Below are 22,500 nucleotides of genomic sequence, written 5' to 3'. Positions count from 1 at the left end.
TTTCATTATGAAAATTTAAGAACCAGTCAATCACTTTCAAGGTCAACTAGATATAGGTTATGTAAAAAGATAAAAGAAGGCCTCATGCCTAAGCCTTGCACAGTGGGCGCCGATGGTATGTAGTAAATTCATGATTCTATTATTTTTTTATTTAAAAAGAAATATTCATAGAACCTAGAAGTAAAGAAATAAATGCTGGTAGCAAATGTACTGAAGTTAACTGTGCAAAAGAATATGAAAAGGACAGTGAAATGGTTGAAATTAAAAGTGACAATGAAGAGATCTGTGAAAATCAAAGAGACAGTGACAGTGAAGAGTCTGATGTGATGCAAAGAGACAGTGTTAGTGAAGAGTCTGATGTAACGCAAAGAGATAGCGACAGCGAAGAGTCTGAAAGGCAAAGCGACAGTGAAGTGTCTGAAAGGCAAAGAGATAGTGAGGAGTCAATGGAAAGAGATGATGAAAATATTGAAGAGGAAAACGAGGTTGATTCATCAAGTGATGAAGACGAAGATAATTACCAACTTAATATTAATGAAGATGATTTAATTTATGATGATGCTCCTCTGACCCGGAGTCAAAGCATTTTATCGATTTACCTTTTTGCAATGAGGCATCATCTCTCAAATGAAGCAACTTCAGATTTGTTAAAGTTAATTAATCTTCATTTCCCAGCCCAAAGCAAATGTGTAAAATCTTTATATAATTTTAAGAAATTTTTTGAAGAGTCAAAATCTCCTAGAAAGTACAAAACGTTCTGTGCAACGTGTTTAAATGAGTTTTCTGTGGAGTTGGAATGTTTGAACTGTAGTACTGATTTAACAGTGGATGTTAATATTTGCCATCAAATTGAACTTTCAGTGTCTCATCAAATAAGAGCCATGATGAAGAGGGCAGGCTTTTATAAACGTTTACAAGAAAGGTTTAAAACTGGACATAACGATTGTATCGGTAGTATGTGGAATAGTTTAATTTATAGAAAGTACTTTGAAAATAACAGCTTCCTTTCAAACCCAGACCATATTTCGTTCATGTGGAACACTGATGGTGTTCAACTTTTTCATTCTTCTAGGAAAAGTATGTGGCCATTATTTTTGACTATAAATGAACTTCCATATCAAAAAAGAATTCAACAAGACAATATGATACTAGCTGCAATTTGGATTGGTGTGAAAAAGCCAGTGATAAACAATTTTTTTATACCATTGCACACTGAACTTTTGACCCTGGCCAATGGAATAAAAGTGAAATCACCTGATATCAAAAGAAAAATTAAACTTCGCAGTATGGTGCTATGTGGTACATGTGACCTACCTGCCAAAGCCATGGCTCTTAATTTTGTTCAATTTAATGGGGCATATGGCTGTGCTTTTTGTATACAAATGGGGGAAAACTTTTAAATAACTGAAAATTCAAGAGTCCATATATATCCCTTTAATAACGCTCATACCAGATCAAGAACTCACGATGAAACAGTTACCCTAGCACAAGAAGCTTCGCTTTCAGAAAGACCCATATTAGGTGTAAAAGGACCTACAATTTTGAGTAAAATTGTACCAGACATTATAAATTGTACATCCCTGGATGTTATGCATGGTATTTTTCTTGGAGTTACGAAGAAGCTCCTTTCGCTATGGACTGACACTCAGTATTCACGTGAAGGTTTCTCTCTCTAAAGTGAAAGGTTGTATTAATAAAAGACTGCTTTTGATATCTCCACCATCTTTTGTTGAACGAGTGCCGCGGTCAACTGAAGATCTAGCACATTGGAAAGCTTCAGAATATAAATACTTCCTGCTGTATTATTCTATTCCTTTGATCTATGATTTAATACCTTTAAGATATTTTCAGCATCATGCACTCTTGGTGTTCGGTATATATAGCCTAAACACAATTGGGTGTTCAATCAATGAACTTCGCATCACAAAGGATGTGCTTATTGAATACGTCTCAGACTTTGAAAAACTATACGGAAAAAGACACATGACTGCAAACATTCATGGGCTCCTTCATTTAACTGACGTATATATAAATTTGGGTCCTCTTATTGAAACATCCTGTTTTCAGTTTGAAAATTTCAATGGACTTTTGACTAAAATGTGCCATGGTACACAAAATTTGGATAGGCAAGTTGCATCTTCAGCTATGTCTTTAGTCAATATACCCATATGGATGGATGAACTAGTTCCTGGCTCAAAAATACAACTTTTTTGCAAAGAAATGAGGGAAAAGGGAAAAAAGTGCAAGTTAACAGATAAAATTACTGAAACTATTTCGGTGGTTGGGTTGGCGAAATTTCAGCAAGAAACACCATTTTATATTCTTCAAGCACTTCGTACCCATATCAATGTAGTAAACAAGTGCTCGATAATTTACAGATTGAAAGTTAGAAACATAATTTATCAGTGCGATATGTATAATCGTGCCAAAAAGCACAACACAAAATATGTCAAGTGTATTTTGCAAAACGATGTTCTATATGGGAAAATTAAATGTTTTGTTAAACATACAGATCATCAAGATCAAGACGAATTCTATGCTATCATTGAAATATATAACATATAAACACCCTTTCAAAGTGGACCACAAGAAAAATACACACTTAATTACATTAAAAAAATAGAGGAAGTCATCGGCATTCAAGCAATTAATATTAAAATATGGAAACTAACTCCTTGCTTTTTTATTGGTTTTGAAAAAATTGAGATGAAATTTATTGTAGAGCCAGCAAATTTAGTAGAGGCATCAAGCTAGAATGTTTATTGTGTTATGATATATGTTTTCTAATTTATCTATGTATAATTTGTAATGTGTAATAATAAACACGTGCAGTCAGTTAATTCTTGATAGCTTAAAATTCATGGACTATCTTTATTACACCTAAAATCATGTTGATACCAGGTTAATATATTATACCATCTCAATACCAGGCAGAAACTATGTAAAAATATTTTGCTACTTTCAAACCAGCTAAAATACATTTCAAAACTAGTTACTAAAATGTCAAGTAAAATTGCCTACTTAAAAACCATGCAAATACCAAGTAAAAAAATTAGAATAAATCATAACTAGGTTGAAACTATGTAAATACTGGGTACAGAAATGGCAAAAATAGTCTACTAGGTTAGAACCAGGGAATTACCTATAAAAGACCACCTTATTTGATTTAGACCAGATCTTTACTAGCATAAAACCAGCTTATTTTTTGGTAAGGGTTAGTTCCGGAGTTCCCAACGTTAGGTAAGTACTGGTATCATTAATTTTATACATTTTCCAACACATAACAATTTTATTTTGGGAGGAAAAGGGAAAAACTTAAGAGATTGTACATGCTTAGTATTAGGGCTACATGTAGCTGTACTGTTTCATCTGCCTGTAATCGGTGTTCAGATATTTTGGTAGTAGTGAACCTCTTATTTGAGACATAATAAGATTCATATAGTGATTTCATTTAGCTTAGCTTTACCAATGGTTTTTCTATTGACAGCTTGTTAATAACGACTTGCCTTTTGTATCATTATAATTTTTAAGGTATAAAGTAATAAACTTTTAATCCAATTCTAATGTACTGTTAATTTAGGAAATAAAAACAAACCAGATGGGAAAAGTAACAACTATAGTTCTGAGAATATTTTCCAGAAGTCAACATCAATTTGTAGTGCAATTTCTGGTACTCTAATAAATAAGACTTAATTAGTAATAATCAGCTAGTCTAATACCCTAGGCACTAATAGAGGCCTAAGTCATCTTGCAACTTGTAAGACCTTTTAACCAGTGCCTATGGGTTATAATGCGTAGGAGGGTGGTAGCAAGCCCTACATGCCACTTACTATTACCGTTAACCTCGGCAAGTTTTTATAGAAAGTGGAAACCCAAGATCTTTGGGGGAAAACCCTTAAACCAGTGGGGAGAGAACTTGCAATCTCTACTCAGGAGTTGGTCTGAATTTTCACCCTGTTCCACTAACTGGGATCAAACCGGGCTCCTTTTGCTGCAAGGCGAAAGTATGAACCACTACGCCACCCCATATTCATGGTCATAGGTGTGCCCAACTTTTTCATTTTGTGCGCTCTAATTTTTAATTTTTACCCCCTTATAATTATAATTTTGCACACTTGTAATAAACCCTTTTTCCAGAAACCGTGAAACGGCGAGTTTACAACGTTTTATATTTATGATATAACTGTTAACAATGGGTTCTACGCTATAAGTTAGCGGTCTCCATCTCTAATCAAGGAGACTCCAATAATTATAATAATCTACTTCCTGTAATTATTGCGCCTCCTATAATTAAAATTTAATATGATTTTATAAGATGTGAAATTTTATCAATTTATCTACCAGGCATATTTGGGGAATTTTGCTACCCCTTTCCCTTACTTGGCAACCTAGTTTTCTCAAATTTTGTGTTCCTCTGTTAAATTTTAGTTTAGGCCCACCTAGCCCTAACCGTGCGCAGATCTATGTTTATTGTGCATTGTTTCCCTTATAGAATCAACTTGTTTTAATGAGATTCAAAGTTCGGATTCTGAATTTGATGATGCTCTTCTTACCCAAAACCGAATTCGAAAAGATGTTCCAAAAATGGCTGATTTCAATGGTAAGAATATACTAGACAAAAAATCACGCAACACATTTCAAATTCATTTGCTGAGTCTCATATCACTTTCAAATGTATATAATTATAGTTAAGAAGAACTCTATATCTTCTCTTGCTGCCTCAAATTTTTCAAGCAACTCCAACTGTGATTCTACTGTTAGTAAGAAAGGTAAACCATACTTTATATTCTGACTTGGAATACCGTGAAAAGTCTTGCAACCGGCTGGATAAGTCAGGGCATTTGAAAATTAAATCTTAAAGTAAGGGAAATTTATTATTCCATAGAATATATCGACTTTTATTTATTTATTATTATCAACATAAATTACCCAAAAATTGTAATAAGTTACTATAGTTTACTTATGTTATCTTATTATCAATTACCTGGTGTACAAAATCTCTACCAGATACTATCCCTTATTATTAGTTCAATTTCAACCAATTTGTTTGGTGTCTGGTTTTGTAATATAACCTGAGAGTATAAACATGTACTGTGCATTTTTAAAAATTATCTGAATTGGATTGTTTGTACAAATGTAGTAGCATACTATTTGTTTCTAAATAGTTGTACAACAAATTCTGAAAAATCAAGAGTATATAAAACATCAAGTTGATTTAATCGCCCAAATGCTGAATAAAACTCTTATAGAGAAGTGTACCATTTCGAAATTGGACTTAGAGAAATACGAACTGCAGATACCGGCAAACACTATTGAGGATTTGGATGCCATTGAAAGGTTTGCCAGTTCTGGAGCCAATAAAGATACATTGGTAATAAACTTTCAAGATTAACGTAAAAATGTTTTATTCAAAGATTATCTTTGGGGTAGATATCGTACTTTGGAGGTCTTGGGGGCAAATCAGTTGGTGATTGCACGAGAAAAGTAATGTCATCACTACTGTCTGACAACCTTGGTATTAATTTAAATTGGGCGGGGCGTAACAAAAAAGGATTTAAATCTCTAATTCTGAAAGACGTCATTATTGGTAATTTAAAGCTATTTGTAGTTGTGAAATCATAAATTAAAATTCAAATGGTTATAGCTGCAGTACGTCCAAATAAAATCTTCAATAATGCTGAAGAGCTTCAAATTGCCAATGCAGTAAAAGATTGGCTGAAGTTTTCAAAGACAAGGTTGAGAAATAGGAAAAAGTTGAATTCCGATGTTTCTTCTCAAATATCTCCAGCCATTTCTACTGGACAAAATAGCTGTGATGATTTAGAAGCGTTTAAACTTCTGACAAATATGTCACAGTAGAATTCCAAGATAGGATAAACTACCTTACGTGCCTTCAATACTTTTTACATGGTTACTTTAAAATACTTGTAAGAAAGTACCTGTTTTTTTGTTCATTGTAAGCCAAGTAGTGTTCATACAAAATTTATTTTCGATTTTTCTTTATAATTGAAATCCTGTTAACATATACAAATGCATGTCACAGTATAAATCCAAGATGAGACAATTAATTCTACTACTTAAAGTTCCCTCAATACTTTGTACACCGTTACTTCAAAAAGATTTGTGATAAATGAAGTACCTGATTTTAATTTTTTATCCATTGTAAGTCAACAATGTGTTAAAATAAAGTTTTAAATATTTTATTTTTTATAATTGAAATAGACGTTAGTGTTCATGCGTAGTATAAAAATAGTGAATCACTATAACATGCAATTATAGTGCATGAAACCATCGTATACTGTCAACTAATTTAAAAAAAAAACTATTTAAAAACGTTGAATGAAGGTTATATATATATTCATACATAAGTGTATAAAGGTTTATTAATCGTTGCTTGCAACGTTTTATAGCAGTTAATTAACCGTTTTAACAACGTTTTGCTAATAACGATATAAATGCGTTGTTTATAATAACGTTAGTATTTGGAAGATTATTATGGGAAACATAACGTTTTTTATACGTTGCCAGACTCGTTCTGTCACCGGACATCGTCAACGTCGCACTCAACGTTTAATCTCAACCTAAAATTAACCGTTATTGAACGGTTAATCAACGAGGTTATGCTACATGGGTAGATCAATGAAATCATCAATAGTATGATATAATTATAATTACTACTTGAAAATGGCCTTCTTTAGTTAACGGCCATTAATTCTAAAACTATTAACCAAATTTTTATTATTTTTCGATTTGCAAAATCCACGGTTAAATTCTAAACTCAAAACGAAGATATTGTTAAAAAGGCAAACGCCAAGGTGTAAATAAGCTAGTTATTTTAGTTTTTAACAAGCATTATAAGGGCATTTCCCGCCATTTAGATGGTGAAATTAGATTATTTACTCATCGGTGTTTGGCCTTTTTACAATATCTATAGTTTATAGCCTGGGTGACGTAGACCTACGTCATACTGGTATTATTCTATACCGAACAGTGAATTTGTCGTGGAAGAAATCGCTGAATATATTAGTTCTATGGGAGAATCTAACTTATTAAAATTATTAGCTTACGATATTTTTGAAAACGAATTAAATTGGATAAAGCGACCAAATTCAATAGTCAGGAATATTAAAATTAGTACTCGGAATTTATAATTCATTATTGACCAATTTTCCGATAAATAAATTTGGTGAAAAATAAGAACATATATTTATATATCATAATTAAATGTTTTTTTATACAACCACGCATTTCGTTGAATAAAAGTGACATTTACTATTCGTTATTTAAAAAAAATATTTAAATATCGCCGAGTTTATTTTATTAATGTCTAAAAAATAATATAAATCAGAGCACTATATTTAATCAAGTCGACGGTAAATGCTGTTTGTAAAGTATAATTTTGAAAATATACTTAAAAATAAAGCTTTTTCATAAAAAAACTCAATTTAAAAAAAAACCAAGAAATAAAAATAAAATATTTAGTATAGTCGTTATTTTGGTAGATAGAATAAATTAAACCAAATATTTACAGATTTAAATATCAAGTATATACAAAATAAATTAAGTAACATATAGTTGCATAGTTTTACTAAATTAGAAACAGACGTGTAGATTTTCAATTAAACTTTTGGTTTCTATATTTTTAAATTTTCACGAAAAATGTCTAGAATGTAAAGATGAAGTTCTAAGTAATTTTAATAATAAACTAACATGTTTTATTACTGAAAATGTTTGAATTCATGTTCAATAACAAATCACGTTTAATCATTGAAAATTGAATTGATAATCGTAGTAACACATGAAAACCAAACTTTTGTCGGCAATGAGCGCATTTAACAAAGCGAATTTTAGAACAAATAGGATAACTACATGAAAGTGAATCAGAGTAAAATAGTAATTTTGGTCAGAAAGTCCAGAATTGAACCAGGATGATTTAATCGTCAGTTCGAAAATTGACGCCGATAATTACATCGAAATCGATAACTTTTTAGTTTTTACTTTACCTTATTTTGAAGGTGTTCTTCAGTTGTTCTACTTTTGGTCCTTCATCACTTTTGGTAGTTTGACAGATTTATTTTATTCAATTTCCATTGATTTAAGACGATTGTAGTCGAAACTTATTTATTTTAAGTAAATCCAATTTCTTTCATTTTGGTCAATACAATTAGTTCAACACGATTCTAGTCAATTTCATTTATTTCACCCAAATTCCGGTTGTTTAACCAAATTTCTTTCATTTTATTCAATTTTAATTATTTTTAGCTACGTTTTTGGCTGTTTTACCCAAATTTTATCATTTTACCCAATTGTAGCCGATATTAGTTGTTTTAACACAATTTTACCCAATTTTTGCCATTTCGACGAATTTTGATTATTTCACCCAAATTTTATAATTTGACCCAATTTGGTCAATTTATCCAATTTTTGACGATTTCAAAAAAATATATATTTGACGAAACCCTATTTAGGTAAAATTATGCAAATATTCCTTTATTTATAAAATTCATTGAAATTTTCTCAATTTGACCCAAACTTGATGAATTTCACCCAAAAAAGTTCAAATTTAGCATTTTAGTTGAGATTTGAATTATTTTTTTGGATTTTTCGAGAAATTTTCACAGTAATCCCATGCTTTTTTCAAAGCAGATTTTTTCATTTTAAATTGTCAAAAACATTTTCTGTTGCCATAGCGTAACTTTTCCCTTGGTGAAAATTCAAGTTACCCCAAGGTCTACATACCCCTCCGAGTTTCATCAAAATAAGTGATTAACACCTCAGGTACACTCCTCGTTAGTAACTAAAAGGAACCACCTATGGACTGCATTGCAAAGGATTAAAAAATTAACGAATAAGTAGATAAGTCCATTAAGAAAAGGGATAAAAAAGCTAAACTCTAAACAAATTTGAAGAAATTTAAAAACTTACAAATAGCTCGTACCGATAGGATTTAGCTTTATTATCCCTTTTCTTAATAGACTTATCTACTTATTCGCTAATTTTTTCATCCTTTGCAATGCAGTCCATAGGTGGTTCCTTTTAACGTTACATTTCGTATAAACTATTCTCCACCACCCTCCCCCTTTTCGGCTTATTTATCCGAACTTCGAATTTCGACAGGCACCCGGCCCCGAGCTAAAAGAGTGGTTAGACGTATGTCGACCGCCATGTACTTTACGTGAAAGATTTAACGATAAATTGCATTGAACCGCTCAACTTTAGGGCAAACTGGTTGTAGGTAAGTTGTACTAATCCGAGGATAGTCTAGTATATTATACAATACTGATGAGCCCCAAAAAGGGATACCGGTCTGCTGTTGAAATCCAGGTGAAATGTAAACACTATATTTATAAGATGGAGTGATACATTACAAAAGTTAAATTCCGTGGTATATCTTTCATTCACGCCTAGATCACGTGTAAATTTAATTAATTAATTTGATTTCGTGTTATAACCCAAATCAACACGTGTAGCTCACGTGACAATTTACACTAATTTAATTTCGTGTATGGTAACCCAAAGCAACCCGCGTACATCAAGTGTAAAAGTACACTAATTAAATATCGTGTGCGGTAACCCAAATCAACACGCGTAGATCACGTATACATTTACACTAATTTAATTTCGTGTTAGGCAACCCAAAGGAACACGTGTAGAACACATGCGTATATTGTGAACACGTGCATTCCATTACATTTACCAAATATCCATGAAATTTACACGTGGCTTTGCTACCTGGTAAGGGCCTAAAAAACCAGTTACTTACCGCTGACATACATATAACTTAATCCTCAATAACTCTTAACAGCCTGAATGAAAAACAAAACTTTGTTCAATTAACATTAGGTTAAACAAGTTGGCAAGCCAAAATATACCTCTCCTCGGAAGAAGGGTCCCTAGTGGTATTAATTTCTCGACACGACCCCAAAGATATCTCCGCAATTCAGAGTTATTTACGAAAAACGTATTCTCGGTTCAAACTCTGCCCGGTATAAAATTTTAATTTTAATTTAAATAATTGAGACGAAACAATCGAGTTTAATTTATTCAGAATATTATAAATTAAGTAGTTACAACAGCGAGTTAGACTTACTAAAACAATGCACAATTGAATTTAACCCTTTTTACAGTACATGTTTATCAGTTGTATATAATACTAAGCAAATTTTAATGAAAGAAATATCTACAGATGGTAATTGTATTTTTCTCGCTTACGAAATACTTTCCGCATCTTTAACGCTCATTTTATTTCAACACTCGTAGACTTCCAGTTGACGTTGTAACACATACCGCATGAAAAAGACCAATGCCGTCCAATTTCCAATATCATATAATGACTCGCACACCCAGGAAATCATTGACTGCGTTAGAAATCTTAGATATCCAAATTTCCACACCAAATATGTTTACAAGAAGCAAAAACCTTACCATCAACAAAGCACAGAGAGCCACTTGACTAACCGCCAGCTCTTAAAGCAATAAACGTTAAATTATCGTCTTTGAATTAATACAACTATATATAGGTCGGTAAGAATACCCGTAAATAAATAACAAAAAACTAACAAAGTGGACCAACCACAGGGTCTACCCTTTAACCCTCTTATCTCGGCTGACTGCGCTAAAACAAGATTTAACCTTTAAAATTTCATTCGTAAAAAAACCAGATTAGGCCTTCATAAATTCATTAATAAAAAAAGACTTTATTACCTATTATGCTTACGATTCGCGTCTTAATTTCAGTGAACCTAAGCAGCTATCGGTGGTTCTGTGGTAGAGCGCTCGACTGCCAAGCCAAATGGTCTGGGTTCGAAACCTGGGTGGCGAATTTGTTTTTAATCAATAGAGAAACGCTAAATTAGAATTTCTTCGATGCAATAATTTAAATTTCAATTCTATTTCAATTAAACCAAAATTTCGTACTCTATTGAATACGCTTCCGATAAAGCTGAAGGTCTAATTTTCAATAAGGCGTAACAAGTGTCGGTGGTTCTGTGGTAGAACGTCCGCCTGTCAAGCAGGAGGTCTCGGGTTCAAATTCCGCCCGATGCGATCGCAAAATGATACTAAGACGAATACCGTGTACAACTGGTGGAAACCCTGCCATTGGACGTTGAGAGGTAGCATTACACTCAGCACTCAGTCCGTCCCAAAGTCATGAAAAAGAAGTTGGAGAGAAAACGACCATATAAACACAACAGACTCAACATGCACAACCATCAGAACACAAACACAACAAATTCAACACTCACAACCTACGCATAAACATTACAAAAACGTAATACACCAAACCGTCACGACGGTGAGCGAAAAAACACCATCCAAACCAAACCGCAAATGCATCCGTTAACGCTCACCGTCACACGGTGGTTTTGCCAACCCTTTGAGAAACTGCGAACGCAGAGATCTCGAGAAACTGCGTACGCAGTGATTACACTTTGCACCGAAAATGCGAACGCGTTCGCAGGCCTGACAGACAGTCCCACAGACAGACACGGTGGTAGTATAACCCCTCCTAGGGGACTTTGTCCCCTCGGAGAGGTAAAAATTACATTTCATAATATCTTCGCCTATGATAAATTACCATGTACATAAATAATTCAATGCCTTATTAATTAAATTTTGTGCGGTACACTAAGCCAACACACCCTCCTGTAGACCATTTTGCAAATGTGAAATACTATATGGCATTGGTGTTATATTTTAAACCAGAAAAACCCGCGCAGACCACTTGTATTTGAATATCTTTACGTGTACGGTTACCGAAACCTACACTTGTAGGCCATGAGTATTTGCGCACGAATTTCGTTACGTGTACGGTAACCGAAACCAACACGTGTAGGCCACGAGTATTTGTGCACGAACTTCATATGGTGTACAAAAAACCCCAGAAACACGTGTGGGCGACGTGTAATATTTCTCCACACGTTTGTTCCACTATAATAACCTAGTATCCACCAAATCTACACGTGCTGTTGCTACCTGGGACGTATCAATGCTTTTATTACGACGCGCCATTGAAGAGCAATCCTTCTTCCACGATAGTCCGGCATAACGGCCGACATTTGACCTACCACCAACGGAAACATAAATAATCACCCCATTTCCCATTGGAAATGACGCTAGCATTACGTTCACTTAAGATTACCACTAAAAATACTGTACCTACTTTGAACAACCAATCATATTAAAATCAGAGTCGTTTTGTCTGTTTGTGTCCGTTTGGCGAAAACGAACAAACGAACGCCCTTACAACTAATCGCTAAGCGAACGAACGCACTAGCGGTTGAGTAAGCGAGTAAATGTGGACCTCTCCCTTAACCTCGGGTTATTGCTAGTATAACACTTTTACAGGGGCCAGTGAGTTAATAGATAATGTACGACGCAATACTTCTATCTGCCTCTAGCAGACGTTGTCCTAAAAACGTGTCCGGAGTAAAGTCCGGAGACCTCACAGGCCATCGAACGTGACCGTTCCTGCCAACCTGACGTTGAGGGAACTCGTTCTTTAGATGCTCCACTGCACTTCTAGGTACGTAAGATGTTGCGCCGTCATGCTGGTACCACATCTGTCTCTAAAAACGAGGGCACAGTTCACTTCACTCTTTGTAAAATACCACTATGCAGGAAGTAAATTTTGACTCGTCTAAGAGTCCACCAAGTGTCAAAGCCGTTACAAACCCGACCACTATATAGGTAGTGATTTTGGAGGCGGCTGGGAGTCCGCGAAGTGTCAAAGCCGTTACATACCCGACCATTATATAGGTAGTAATTTTGGAGGCGGCTGGGAGTCCACGAAGTGTCAAAGCCGTTACATACCCGACCACTTTACAGGGTGTTACGGATAAGAGTACCGAAACTTATATTATGTGAGCTCCGACCACAGTTCCGTGAGGGTGGTTTCGGCTCCACTGATGGGTATTGTGTAAGTTGAGAATATCATGTCGCGAGAAATTGGCCTCATCGCATGCTAAGATGACAATTGGGAACTGCGGATCTTCTTTCACTTTGTCCACAATCCACTGACAGAAGTTGCGGCGGTGTGGATAGTCAGCTTCGCATAAGGCTTGAACTTTCTGTAAGTGGTAAGGGTGATAACGATGAACATGAAGAATTCTCCAGACCATCACGTGATTTACACCCAGCTGTCGTCGAGCTTGACGGTTACTTGTGCTGGGGTCATCATCGAAAATTGTCAGTACCTGAAACATTCCAGATGGTTTTTTCAATGTAAACACTGTTATAAACTACATCGCGAAAACAGATATTTCAAATAATTACCTGTTCTTCTACGTCGAGTGGAACGTCTCGCACTCCTTCTCGAGAGAGTTGAAGTTGACCAGTTTCTCGTAAACGCCGGAATCGTCGGGCTTCATCTCCTCTTCCTTCGGCTCGTCCGTACATCAAGTGCATGTCGGCGTATTCCACGTTGGTAAAATGCACCATCATTATCGAAAGTCCGGTGTCGAAGTAAGTACATTTCCAAATTAACACGTCGTTTTATACCGAAAATTTGCAAGAGCAAAAAATTCGCAGTACCTGAAGCCAGAAATAACTCGGAAGGGTTATCAGTGGGATGGAAGGGGCGGGGGTGGAAAATTCGTACAGTCAAAGCTACGCCAAGAAAGAGGGTTTTGTGAATACATCTTCAAATTATTTTTTAATGAACACTTTTAATCGTAATAGATGCTCTAGTGATGTTGCAATTTTCGGTATAAAACGACGTGTTAATTTGGAAATGTACTTACTTCAACTAGACAGCAGACGTGGTTCTTGCACGATGGGGCGCCACCGCATTTCAGCCGTGCCGTGAGAGACCACCTCGATGCGACATTTCCTTTAAGGTGGATAGGACGAGGAGGAACTATTCCATGGCCAGCACGATCTCCCGATTTGAACGCTGGTGACTTCTAACTTTGGGGACATCTGAAAGACGTAGTTTATAAAACAGAGGTCCGAGATGTCGACAACTTGCGCCAGCGTATTATCGATGCATGTAAGACAATTCGAAACACACCAGACATCTGGGAAAACGTTCGTCAATCATTTGTATGACGTTGTCGTTTGTGCATTAGAGTTCAAGGTGGGCATTTGGAACAACTCTTGTAAATAATGTGAACGGTGCGTGTGACGATGTCAATAATTGTTCTGTTTTGATAAATAAAAACATGCCATTAATTACGTGCTGCTGGTTTTTTGTGTTATCAAACACGACTAGGTTACAGTTAAACGTCGAAAATTATTACAAGTCTTAATTGTTTCAAAGCTTCTTCGTAAATTCAAAATCTGGAGGTGCATACTTCCGGACGACATTGTAATGATCTTTTGATATTCGGCGAACCTTTGATCACTTTATCTCTAAAAAACAACCGATCATTTTAAGACAACAATTGTGATCAAGGCATAATAAGGATTTAACATTTGCGTGAATTTCGGTGTTTTTAGGTCAAATTTTGAAAGCTTGTATCTCGTAAACGGTACTTTTTAGGACCATGATTCATTAGACATTTTCAACTCGTATTGACCCATAGAACACTTTATAAAAGTTTCGGTACTCTTATCCGTAACACCCTGTATAGGTAGTAATTTTGGAGGTGGCTGGGAGTCCACGAAGTGTCAAAGCCGTTACATACCCGACCACTATATAGGTAGTAATTTTGGAGGCGGTTGGGAGTCCACGAAGTGTCAAAGCCGTTACATACCCGACCACTTTATAGGTAGTAATTTTGGAGGCGGCTGGGAGTCCACGAAGGGTCAAAGCCGTTACACACCCGACCACTATATAGGTAGTAATTTTGGAGGCGGCTGGGAGTCCACGAAGTGTCAAAGCCGTTACATACCCGACCACTATATAGGTAGTAATTTTGGAGGCGGCTGGGAGTCCACGAAGTGTCAAAGCCGTTACATACCCGACCACTATATAGGTAGTAATTTTGGAGGCGGCTGAGAGTCCACAGAGCTCCTACACAGTTTCATAGCCGACTACTTATTAATTGGTATTTTAGGAGTAGGCTCAAAGTCGGTAAAACGTTGAACCGTATTTCAGTGGACGTCTATCTGACTAGTTATTTTCTTTTAGGCTAACACTCCACCCGTTTCCTTAACCAAGTGTCCATTGCCTACATGTAGTCGTTGGCTTGGACATCGAATTCAGTGGCCCGACTATGAAAATCAGCATACGGGTCGACCCCAATCAGGGGCTTGGTTTATGGTCTCCATTGAGAGAAAAATGCCTAATGAACATGGGTCCTAAAGTATTTTATTTCAGAGATATGGGCTCTGAAACATCAAACATCAACCCAAAACTGACGAACGTACAATACGCGTACTTATTATTGGAAAAATGTGCAATATGTACTCTTTTAGTGTAAATAAAAACAGTGTTATACAACTTGTCTTATGCTAATAAGAAATAATCTTCATGTGTACAGTTAATAATTTGCCTAAATAACCAATTTTTTAAATTGAATATAGAGTAACCAACAGTCGTCATACGTGATAACATCGGCTTCTTCGAATAAAAAAGTTATGAAACTATCAGTATCGTTTTTTGGGTATTAGCAGAGCTGATAATAATTTTTTTTATTATTTTAACGTTGATTGTGTGTCGTATAAAAATCGTGTCAACATTTGGGCAAAAAGCGAATTACATAGCATGCATGAAGGAACGTCTCAGGCTTAACTCTTAAATATATAAATTGGACAATTTCGGTACACCTTTTCAGATTTCAATTAATGCTATTATTAATATACATCGACATATTAATATACAAGAAAACGAAACATGTTTTGCGAACCTAGCTTGAAAACTATGAGCACCGACCAAGTTGGGCAAATATGTAGGCAGAACGAAAGAAATAACGCAAAATATCGTCTGAAATCTGGGTTTAATTTATTAAGTTAAATACAAATGTTTTACTGAGAGGTCCAATTTTTTTTTTACAATGGTGAACCGCAAAAAGCAGACTAGCCTCGAATCACGGAATAAAGAGCCAGAACAATGGTCAGAACACTAGACGCCAACAAGTGGGATGCATCTGAAGAGAAACGGCATAAAAACAATATTAGCGTTTTATTGGTAATGGGTTCTTTTCTAGCCAAGTTCGTATAAATGCTAACAGCGATATAAGCTTAGCTCACGATAACGAGACAAGACTCAAATTGATTTTGGGAGAGTTTGGAGAGCGAAGAATCGCCCTAGGCACGTCACAAACTTCGTAGAGACGGCGGGTGCGTTTAATCACTAACCGTTGACACAGGTTTCTTATTGAACGCTTTCAACGTTTCCAGTTTAAGGTCGCTCATCGGTTGCTCAAAGTTATCGGCTAGAGGAGTTGGTTTTACCGATGAGTGACGTATAATAATGTTTTTCTACCATATAACCCTTATTGCGATACCCGAAGTTACATTTTTCTTTTAATATTTGGTGTTTGTTATAATTAATTTAATTCCAAAAACAATCTCGATCGCGAGTTCATAAATTCATTATATCAACCAAATTTATCTGGGTTGTTGTCCCTTTAAGTATGACAGACGACACTACGCTAAAAAGACTTATAACTTTCCATAAACATCGTACACTTACTTCATACGTCACAGTATTTACACCAAGAAACCGAATTCTATACTATGCCAGTTACTGAACGCAGTCACAGAGCAGAAGACGCCCGCGGGACTTAGTCGGACACGAACAAAAAAGGTCACCTTGTGGCGCGTTTTGGCAGCTGCTTGTCGCTTGACGGCAAATGAGCTACCTTGTCTATGAAATAAGTAAATAATATCGATTTACCGTTATATATCCTGGTTGTTGGTCCTATGATAATATGTGTGCTGTTGAAGACGTTAAATGCCGTGAGAAAAAATTCGAACGCGACGGTCATCTTGTTCTTCATGAAGATGTACGAAACGGTGTAATTAGCGAGGGCATCGATAAATTTTGGGGACCATATCTTGTCTCTTAATCGATACTCGATGATAAAGCCACCAAGGGAGCCGTTCTTGACGACAGGAGCAGTCCAACTGACCGTTACGTTGAGAGCAGTTTGATTGAATTTCACATTTGTACATGGTCCAGGAGCTGAAAAATAAATAGCAAAATATTCAATGTATACATAAAATTTTCATGAACCGCTCCATGAATATGTTATTGTAAATTTTGATCAGTAATATCGCCGCCTACTGGTCGAGTTATTTAATTTGGGAAAGTTCTCCGTTCACTTATAATTACCCCTATACAGCAAATGAAAGAATCTACTATATTCGAATTCACAGAAACAACAACTATCTCTCTAACATTCAGGTAGTGTTTATAGATTTTATAAGAAATTTCATACGATCTTGACAGAGAATTAACCGTTATTTTTTGGTAAAAAAGGGTCAACTTTTTAGAGACCTATAATAAACCCCTGGGCCTGTTCTATTATGAGCAATGTCTCGGGATGCTTGTGTTGACAGCGCGCTTTTAATATTTTTGTCAGTTTCAGGCCTCGGGTCAACCCATTTTCATTGTTTACTTTTAAAAAACACAGAATAGGCCACAGTTTTCTCCATTCATGTCGTTTAAACATTGGGATTTTCTAGTACCATAAGCTTATAAAAACGTTTACATAAGTGTGTCAGTTCCGATCTCTCACATGCGAAGTATGTTTCCGCATATTTGGCCACTTGGTCAGATACGTCCCTTTAAAGGGATAGGATAAGGCCTAACGTCTATTCTACGTCACTCAACATACGGCTAGAAGTAAATATATCGACAAACTGAAGCACTTCCGGTTATTTCAATAGACTTTCCCTAATACTCACCCGTTCCGTTGGCGTTTAGTGTCAAGTTTAGAGTACCAGGTAAATCAATCTAAATAAAAAATATTGCAATTTAAACCATTTACTAAAAAAGAACAATTAATTGACAACTCATTTTATGCGTGAATTTAGCACCATATAATATATTGAAATTCAGAGATTGTTGAAAAACACGTTGAAATTAATTTTATTCTAATTTAAATAATTGTTTAAACTTAAAATTTAGTATTAATAGTGTAATTGGAATGATTAAAATTGTTATATGTAGGTCTATATGTGGTTAATAATAAATGTTAAAAAAGAAATAATTCATTGTAAATACTGTAATATATTTTGATGAATTTGTGAAAGGCCAAATATCTTTTCTTTTGTATTCAATATCATTGTAACAAGGTGGATATGAAAATTGGCGACGTAGAATCCGGTGGGTTTAGGTATGGAAAGTTTCGAGGAATAACCCAAACATACCCCATCGGACTGCGCGCGCTTATAATTCTACCTAGCTTGAGAACCCCCTCGAGGGGACTCTTTAAAAAGGGTCGACTCTCCGAAAGCGGGCCCGAGAAACTGTTAATCGTCAACGTGTAATGACCCAAAAATAAAGAAACCAATTTGTGGTAGAAAACTAGAAAAAAGTTTGTAGTCAATAATAGAAATAGTAGTTACTAAATTTTCCCAGTAAAAACAATAAAAATGTCATAATGGACATGACTATAAAATACGGTTAGTTTTATCTTTTGAACGCCACCTAAGAAAACTATTTTCTAGACCAAAACAAATCAGTAGAGTACACGACGACGCAATACGCTGTCTAGACAAAATTACAGCTAGACTCGTCTGATAATGTTAAGCCTCTCTTCTACGGTGGTAGCTTCACTTTGCAGGCTAAACTATAGCATTTATATTTTATGAACGAGACGAAGTTTTTAAAATGCAATATTTAATTCGTTAACCCTACAACACGTCTACAAAAATATCTAGTTTAACCGCTGCTGCCCATGTTTCCTTGGTTTCTCTAGACGACAAGGCGGAGAGAAGCTCCAACCGGTCAGCGGTCGAGCCCCTTAAAACCCTCGGGCCAGTTCACGGTCACTCCGTCGAGGGGGTGATTTAGGACGATTCTATACCGAGGGACTAGGGGCTATATTTGTTGGTAGAGGTTAGGCTAGGTGCGCCACAGCCCACTTGGAAAATTTAGGAGGGGTCCCTAGAAGAAAACGTTTGGGAGATAAATTCCTTAAAGCAAATGTCACCTCAATCATGGCCCACTTTAGCAGAGATGGACATGGATCTTTCTTCAAGTTCCAATAACTGACGAGGCTGGGTACATGAAGCAAAAAGTTGAACGGGCATTACTAATCCATGTTAATAGACTGCATTATATCATACCCATTTCGTCGTCATGCATGTACTCCGATTTACCGAAAAATTTAAAAAGTACTAATTTGCTGATTCTTAGTAACCAAGCAGACGAACATAAGAAACCAATTAAAAAGTAAAAAAGATGTGAGAATAAATGGCTCGTCAATTACGGAGAAGATTTCGAAGCCTGTGATTTCAAAAACAATGTTTGGAAAAAAACATTGATAAATTTGTTAATGTTTGTCCCAAACATTGAAAGGAAGTATAAAGTGAATAGAAAAATCGTTTTCTAAAACGAGTGATGACTTTTTTAAACTTCACTAGCACCAAGCACCCCTATGGTCTGCTAAGTCACCATAAATATGGCACTTTATATCACCTTTAAGGTCAATTGTTGCTAGCTCAACATTTTTCAATTTCTACGGTAGTGACATCCCTTGACCACGAATGTCACTAAAGAGGAGCCGACACTGTCTTGCTTTTTAATAATATAGATAATTTATTACCGGAAGTGTAAAATGTATATTGAATAGAAAAATTTTGATAGCTTATTGAAATAAAGAGCCTAAAATCCACCTATGGCCTGTCAAAAGTAAACTCTGGGAGCCCTTCTTAATTGCCCTACTTTTAAAAACATCTTGTGACCGGCACTTAGCTATAACGTGAGCTATTTTGACGTTTGTGGAATGCAATTACAATAATAATTTTGATCAAGTAATTTAATATACGAGAGGTTTATTTACACAAACGTATTATAGGCCTATTAGCCTTACAGCTAAATATTATTTAACAATTAATCAGACTGAAATATAAATAGTAGTCTTACCTGAAGCGATTCCTTTGCCATTGACACAAATAGAACCGCGAAATAAAACAGAGCGTACGTTGAATATCGTTTAGTCGGACAAGTCATCTTTGGAGGCGATTTCTTCCTTTACGGCTGGCTGAGTGACTGATTGATTGAATCGGGTATATGAAAGGACTACCTTTACTCGGCAAAGAACGCCTTATCACTGGTATTCTTCAATTTCTGTTTGTCGTTCCTTAATTTTTTTAGATCAAGATAAAGAAATATACCGGAGCTTAAAAGTCAGTTAGCGTGCTAATTCACGTACATGCCAATGACACGTTTTTTTACGATTAAATGGCTTCAACAGTGTTGAAATTTAAATCGATCCACGTAAATTGATCTCATGCTAAAAAAAGTAGCTGTAGGGACACGACCAAAGTGGTACATTCAAATTAAATTAATTGATCTATGACATTTTTTATGAATCGCGGAAAAAATTGTCTGAAAAAAACGCGTTGACGTTGCTAAATTTATCGAAATTTTTTAAATATAGGTTGAGTCAATAAAAAAAAAGTTGGCAAGCCAAAATATACAGCACCTCTCCTCGGAAGATTTTGTCCATGTAGCAATAACAGGAGGGCTGACTCAGCCTTTGGGCTATGAAAGTTTATTTTGAAAGGATATGCTAGCGTCACCTGGCTGTCGTACTGTACTTAATAGCGCGGCAAATTTAAACTTCTCCTGTTATTCATCCATGGTTTGTCTGTGATGTATTTTATTTTCAAGTTGAAGACGTGGAAGTCATTGGCTCATCTGTAACAGATCCGCCTGCTACAGGTAGATCAATTAATTTTAATTTAATTTCTAAATATTAAAAATCTAACAAACAAATTGACTTTTATAAACTTATTAACGTAGATTGATTATAGAATATTTTGAGGATAAAAAGTTCCTAAAAGCGTACAGGAAGACGGACTTTCCCCAAAGTTGCTTTTCTAAATACTGTTGTAACATAATATGTGTCGGTGGTTCGGTGGTATACGCTATAGCAAGATACGTAGAAGGGCCTAGTTCGAATCTCGGTCACCGTATTTTTTTTTATTCAACATTTGAAATCCTCATAAACGCAAAATTTAACCATGGTTAAATTAAACTAGTAAATAGTAAGTAATATACTATAGAGGCAGATACTTCATGGTTTAAAATAAACTTTTATTAAAAAGTTTATTTTAAACTATGAAGTATCTGTCTCTATAGTATATAACTTACTATTTACAAATTTGAAATCCTCTACGAAATAATTTAAATCGAACACGGAATCCCGTTATATTTAAATATTAACCAAAAACTTTTTTTAACTTAGGCTGAATTTATAATTTTTAATTACGCTTAACATGTGTCGGGGGTCCTGTGGATATACAAAACTCGCCTGCCAAGCAGGAGGGCTCAGCTTCGAAACCTACCCGACTCTTTCGCAAATTTATAATTAGACCGTGACCATCTGGTGGAAAACCGGCGATTTCAATGCTAAGACGTTTAACGTACCCCTTATTGCTCGGCTCGTCCCAAAAGTCAATAAATAATAGTTGGAGAGTAGGAATACATTACAAACACATCACAACACGCATAACACAAACACCACCAGGGTTGGACATAAGGATTCTTTTTTGATTAGCCAGCCTGACAAGTGAGCCTCATACCTTAATTTATTTAAGTAGTCACTCTCTATGGGGGGTATAACGGGGGTATAAAGCCAAAAGGACAGCCTAAATATTGCTTTACCCATCAGAATTTAAATAGGAGTTTATAATCACTTGAGTAACATGACTTTAGCTGATCACAATTTTTCCACGACTTAAAATATTTTCATTGATAATATCATCAAATGACGCATTACTTTGAAATAGAGATTCTGAATCAGAACTTGTATGAGGTGCAGTGGACTATCTGCACTCTTGATTTTCTACAAGCTGTACAAACGCGTTGTGATTTTTTTAAATAAAATGGGATTGATGAATTATGAATTTATGATACGCCTTATTCGCTATTATTTATGAATATTAAGGCTAAATCTTCACTAGTAGAGGTGGGGTGGCGGAGTGGTTAGCACTGTCGCCTCGCAGCAAGAGGAGCCGGGTTCGATCCCAGCTTGCGGCACTGGGTGAAAACTCGGAACAATTCCTTCTGCGTTGAGTTTGCAAGTTCTCTCCCCACTGGTTTAAGGGTTTTTCCCCCGAGTTCTTCGGTTTCCCCTTCCATAAAAACTTGTCTAGGTTAACGGTAATAGTTAGTGTAGGGAGCTGTTGGCTCGATCTCGTGGCATGCAGGGCTTGCCACCACCCTCCTACGCATTGTAACCCGGCCACCTGAATTAAGGGCTTCAAAAGTCGCATGATGACTTAGGCCTAAGGTGGTGCCTTGGGTATTAGCCTAGCTGATTATTATTATTATTATTATTATTAATTAGTGCATGGGCCCCCGGATTTCGATTTATTTCACTAGTCAGAGCATTTATTTTAGTAGTCAAATTCCGTGATTAGTGCCTTATGTCCAAC

At 35.7% G+C, this 22,500-nt stretch overlaps 1 protein-coding gene across 1 annotated transcript; it reads right to left on the bottom strand.

Moving 5' to 3' along the window:
- Window positions 1-15,872: 15,872 nt before the first annotated feature.
- LOC149957256 (uncharacterized) lies at window positions 15,873-20,208 on the bottom strand. The gene is made up of 4 exons (XM_090164759.1): window positions 19,982-20,208; window positions 17,797-17,845; window positions 16,784-17,071; window positions 15,873-16,031 (listed from the first exon to the last, which is right to left on the bottom strand). Exons 1-4 carry the CDS (start codon window positions 20,066-20,068, stop codon window positions 15,961-15,963), a joined length of 495 nt encoding a protein of 164 aa, XP_090020885.1. The 5' UTR covers window positions 20,069-20,208; the 3' UTR covers window positions 15,873-15,960.
- Window positions 20,209-22,500: the final 2,292 nt, after the last annotated feature.

This window comes from Leiobunum rupestre, chromosome 2, assembly GCF_980474605.1.
Source record: "Leiobunum rupestre chromosome 2, qqLeiRupe1.1.hap1, whole genome shotgun sequence".
NCBI classification, from domain to species: Eukaryota; Metazoa; Arthropoda; class Arachnida; order Opiliones; family Sclerosomatidae; genus Leiobunum; species Leiobunum rupestre.
This window is presented reverse-complemented; position numbering and strand designations above follow the sequence as displayed.

Coding starts and splice junctions, on each gene's coding strand:
- LOC149957256 (XM_090164759.1), bottom strand. CDS start 20,068: ATGACTTGTCCGACTAAACGATATTCAACGTACGCTCTGTTTTATTTC. Junction 17,846..19,981: donor TGGCAAAGGAATCGCTTCAG/GTAAGACTACTA, acceptor TTTTTTATTTAG/ATTGATTTACCTGGTACTCT. Junction 16,032..16,783: donor AACAACCAGGATATATAACG/GTAAATCGATAT, acceptor GTTTCTCTTCAG/ATGCATCCCACTTGTTGGCG.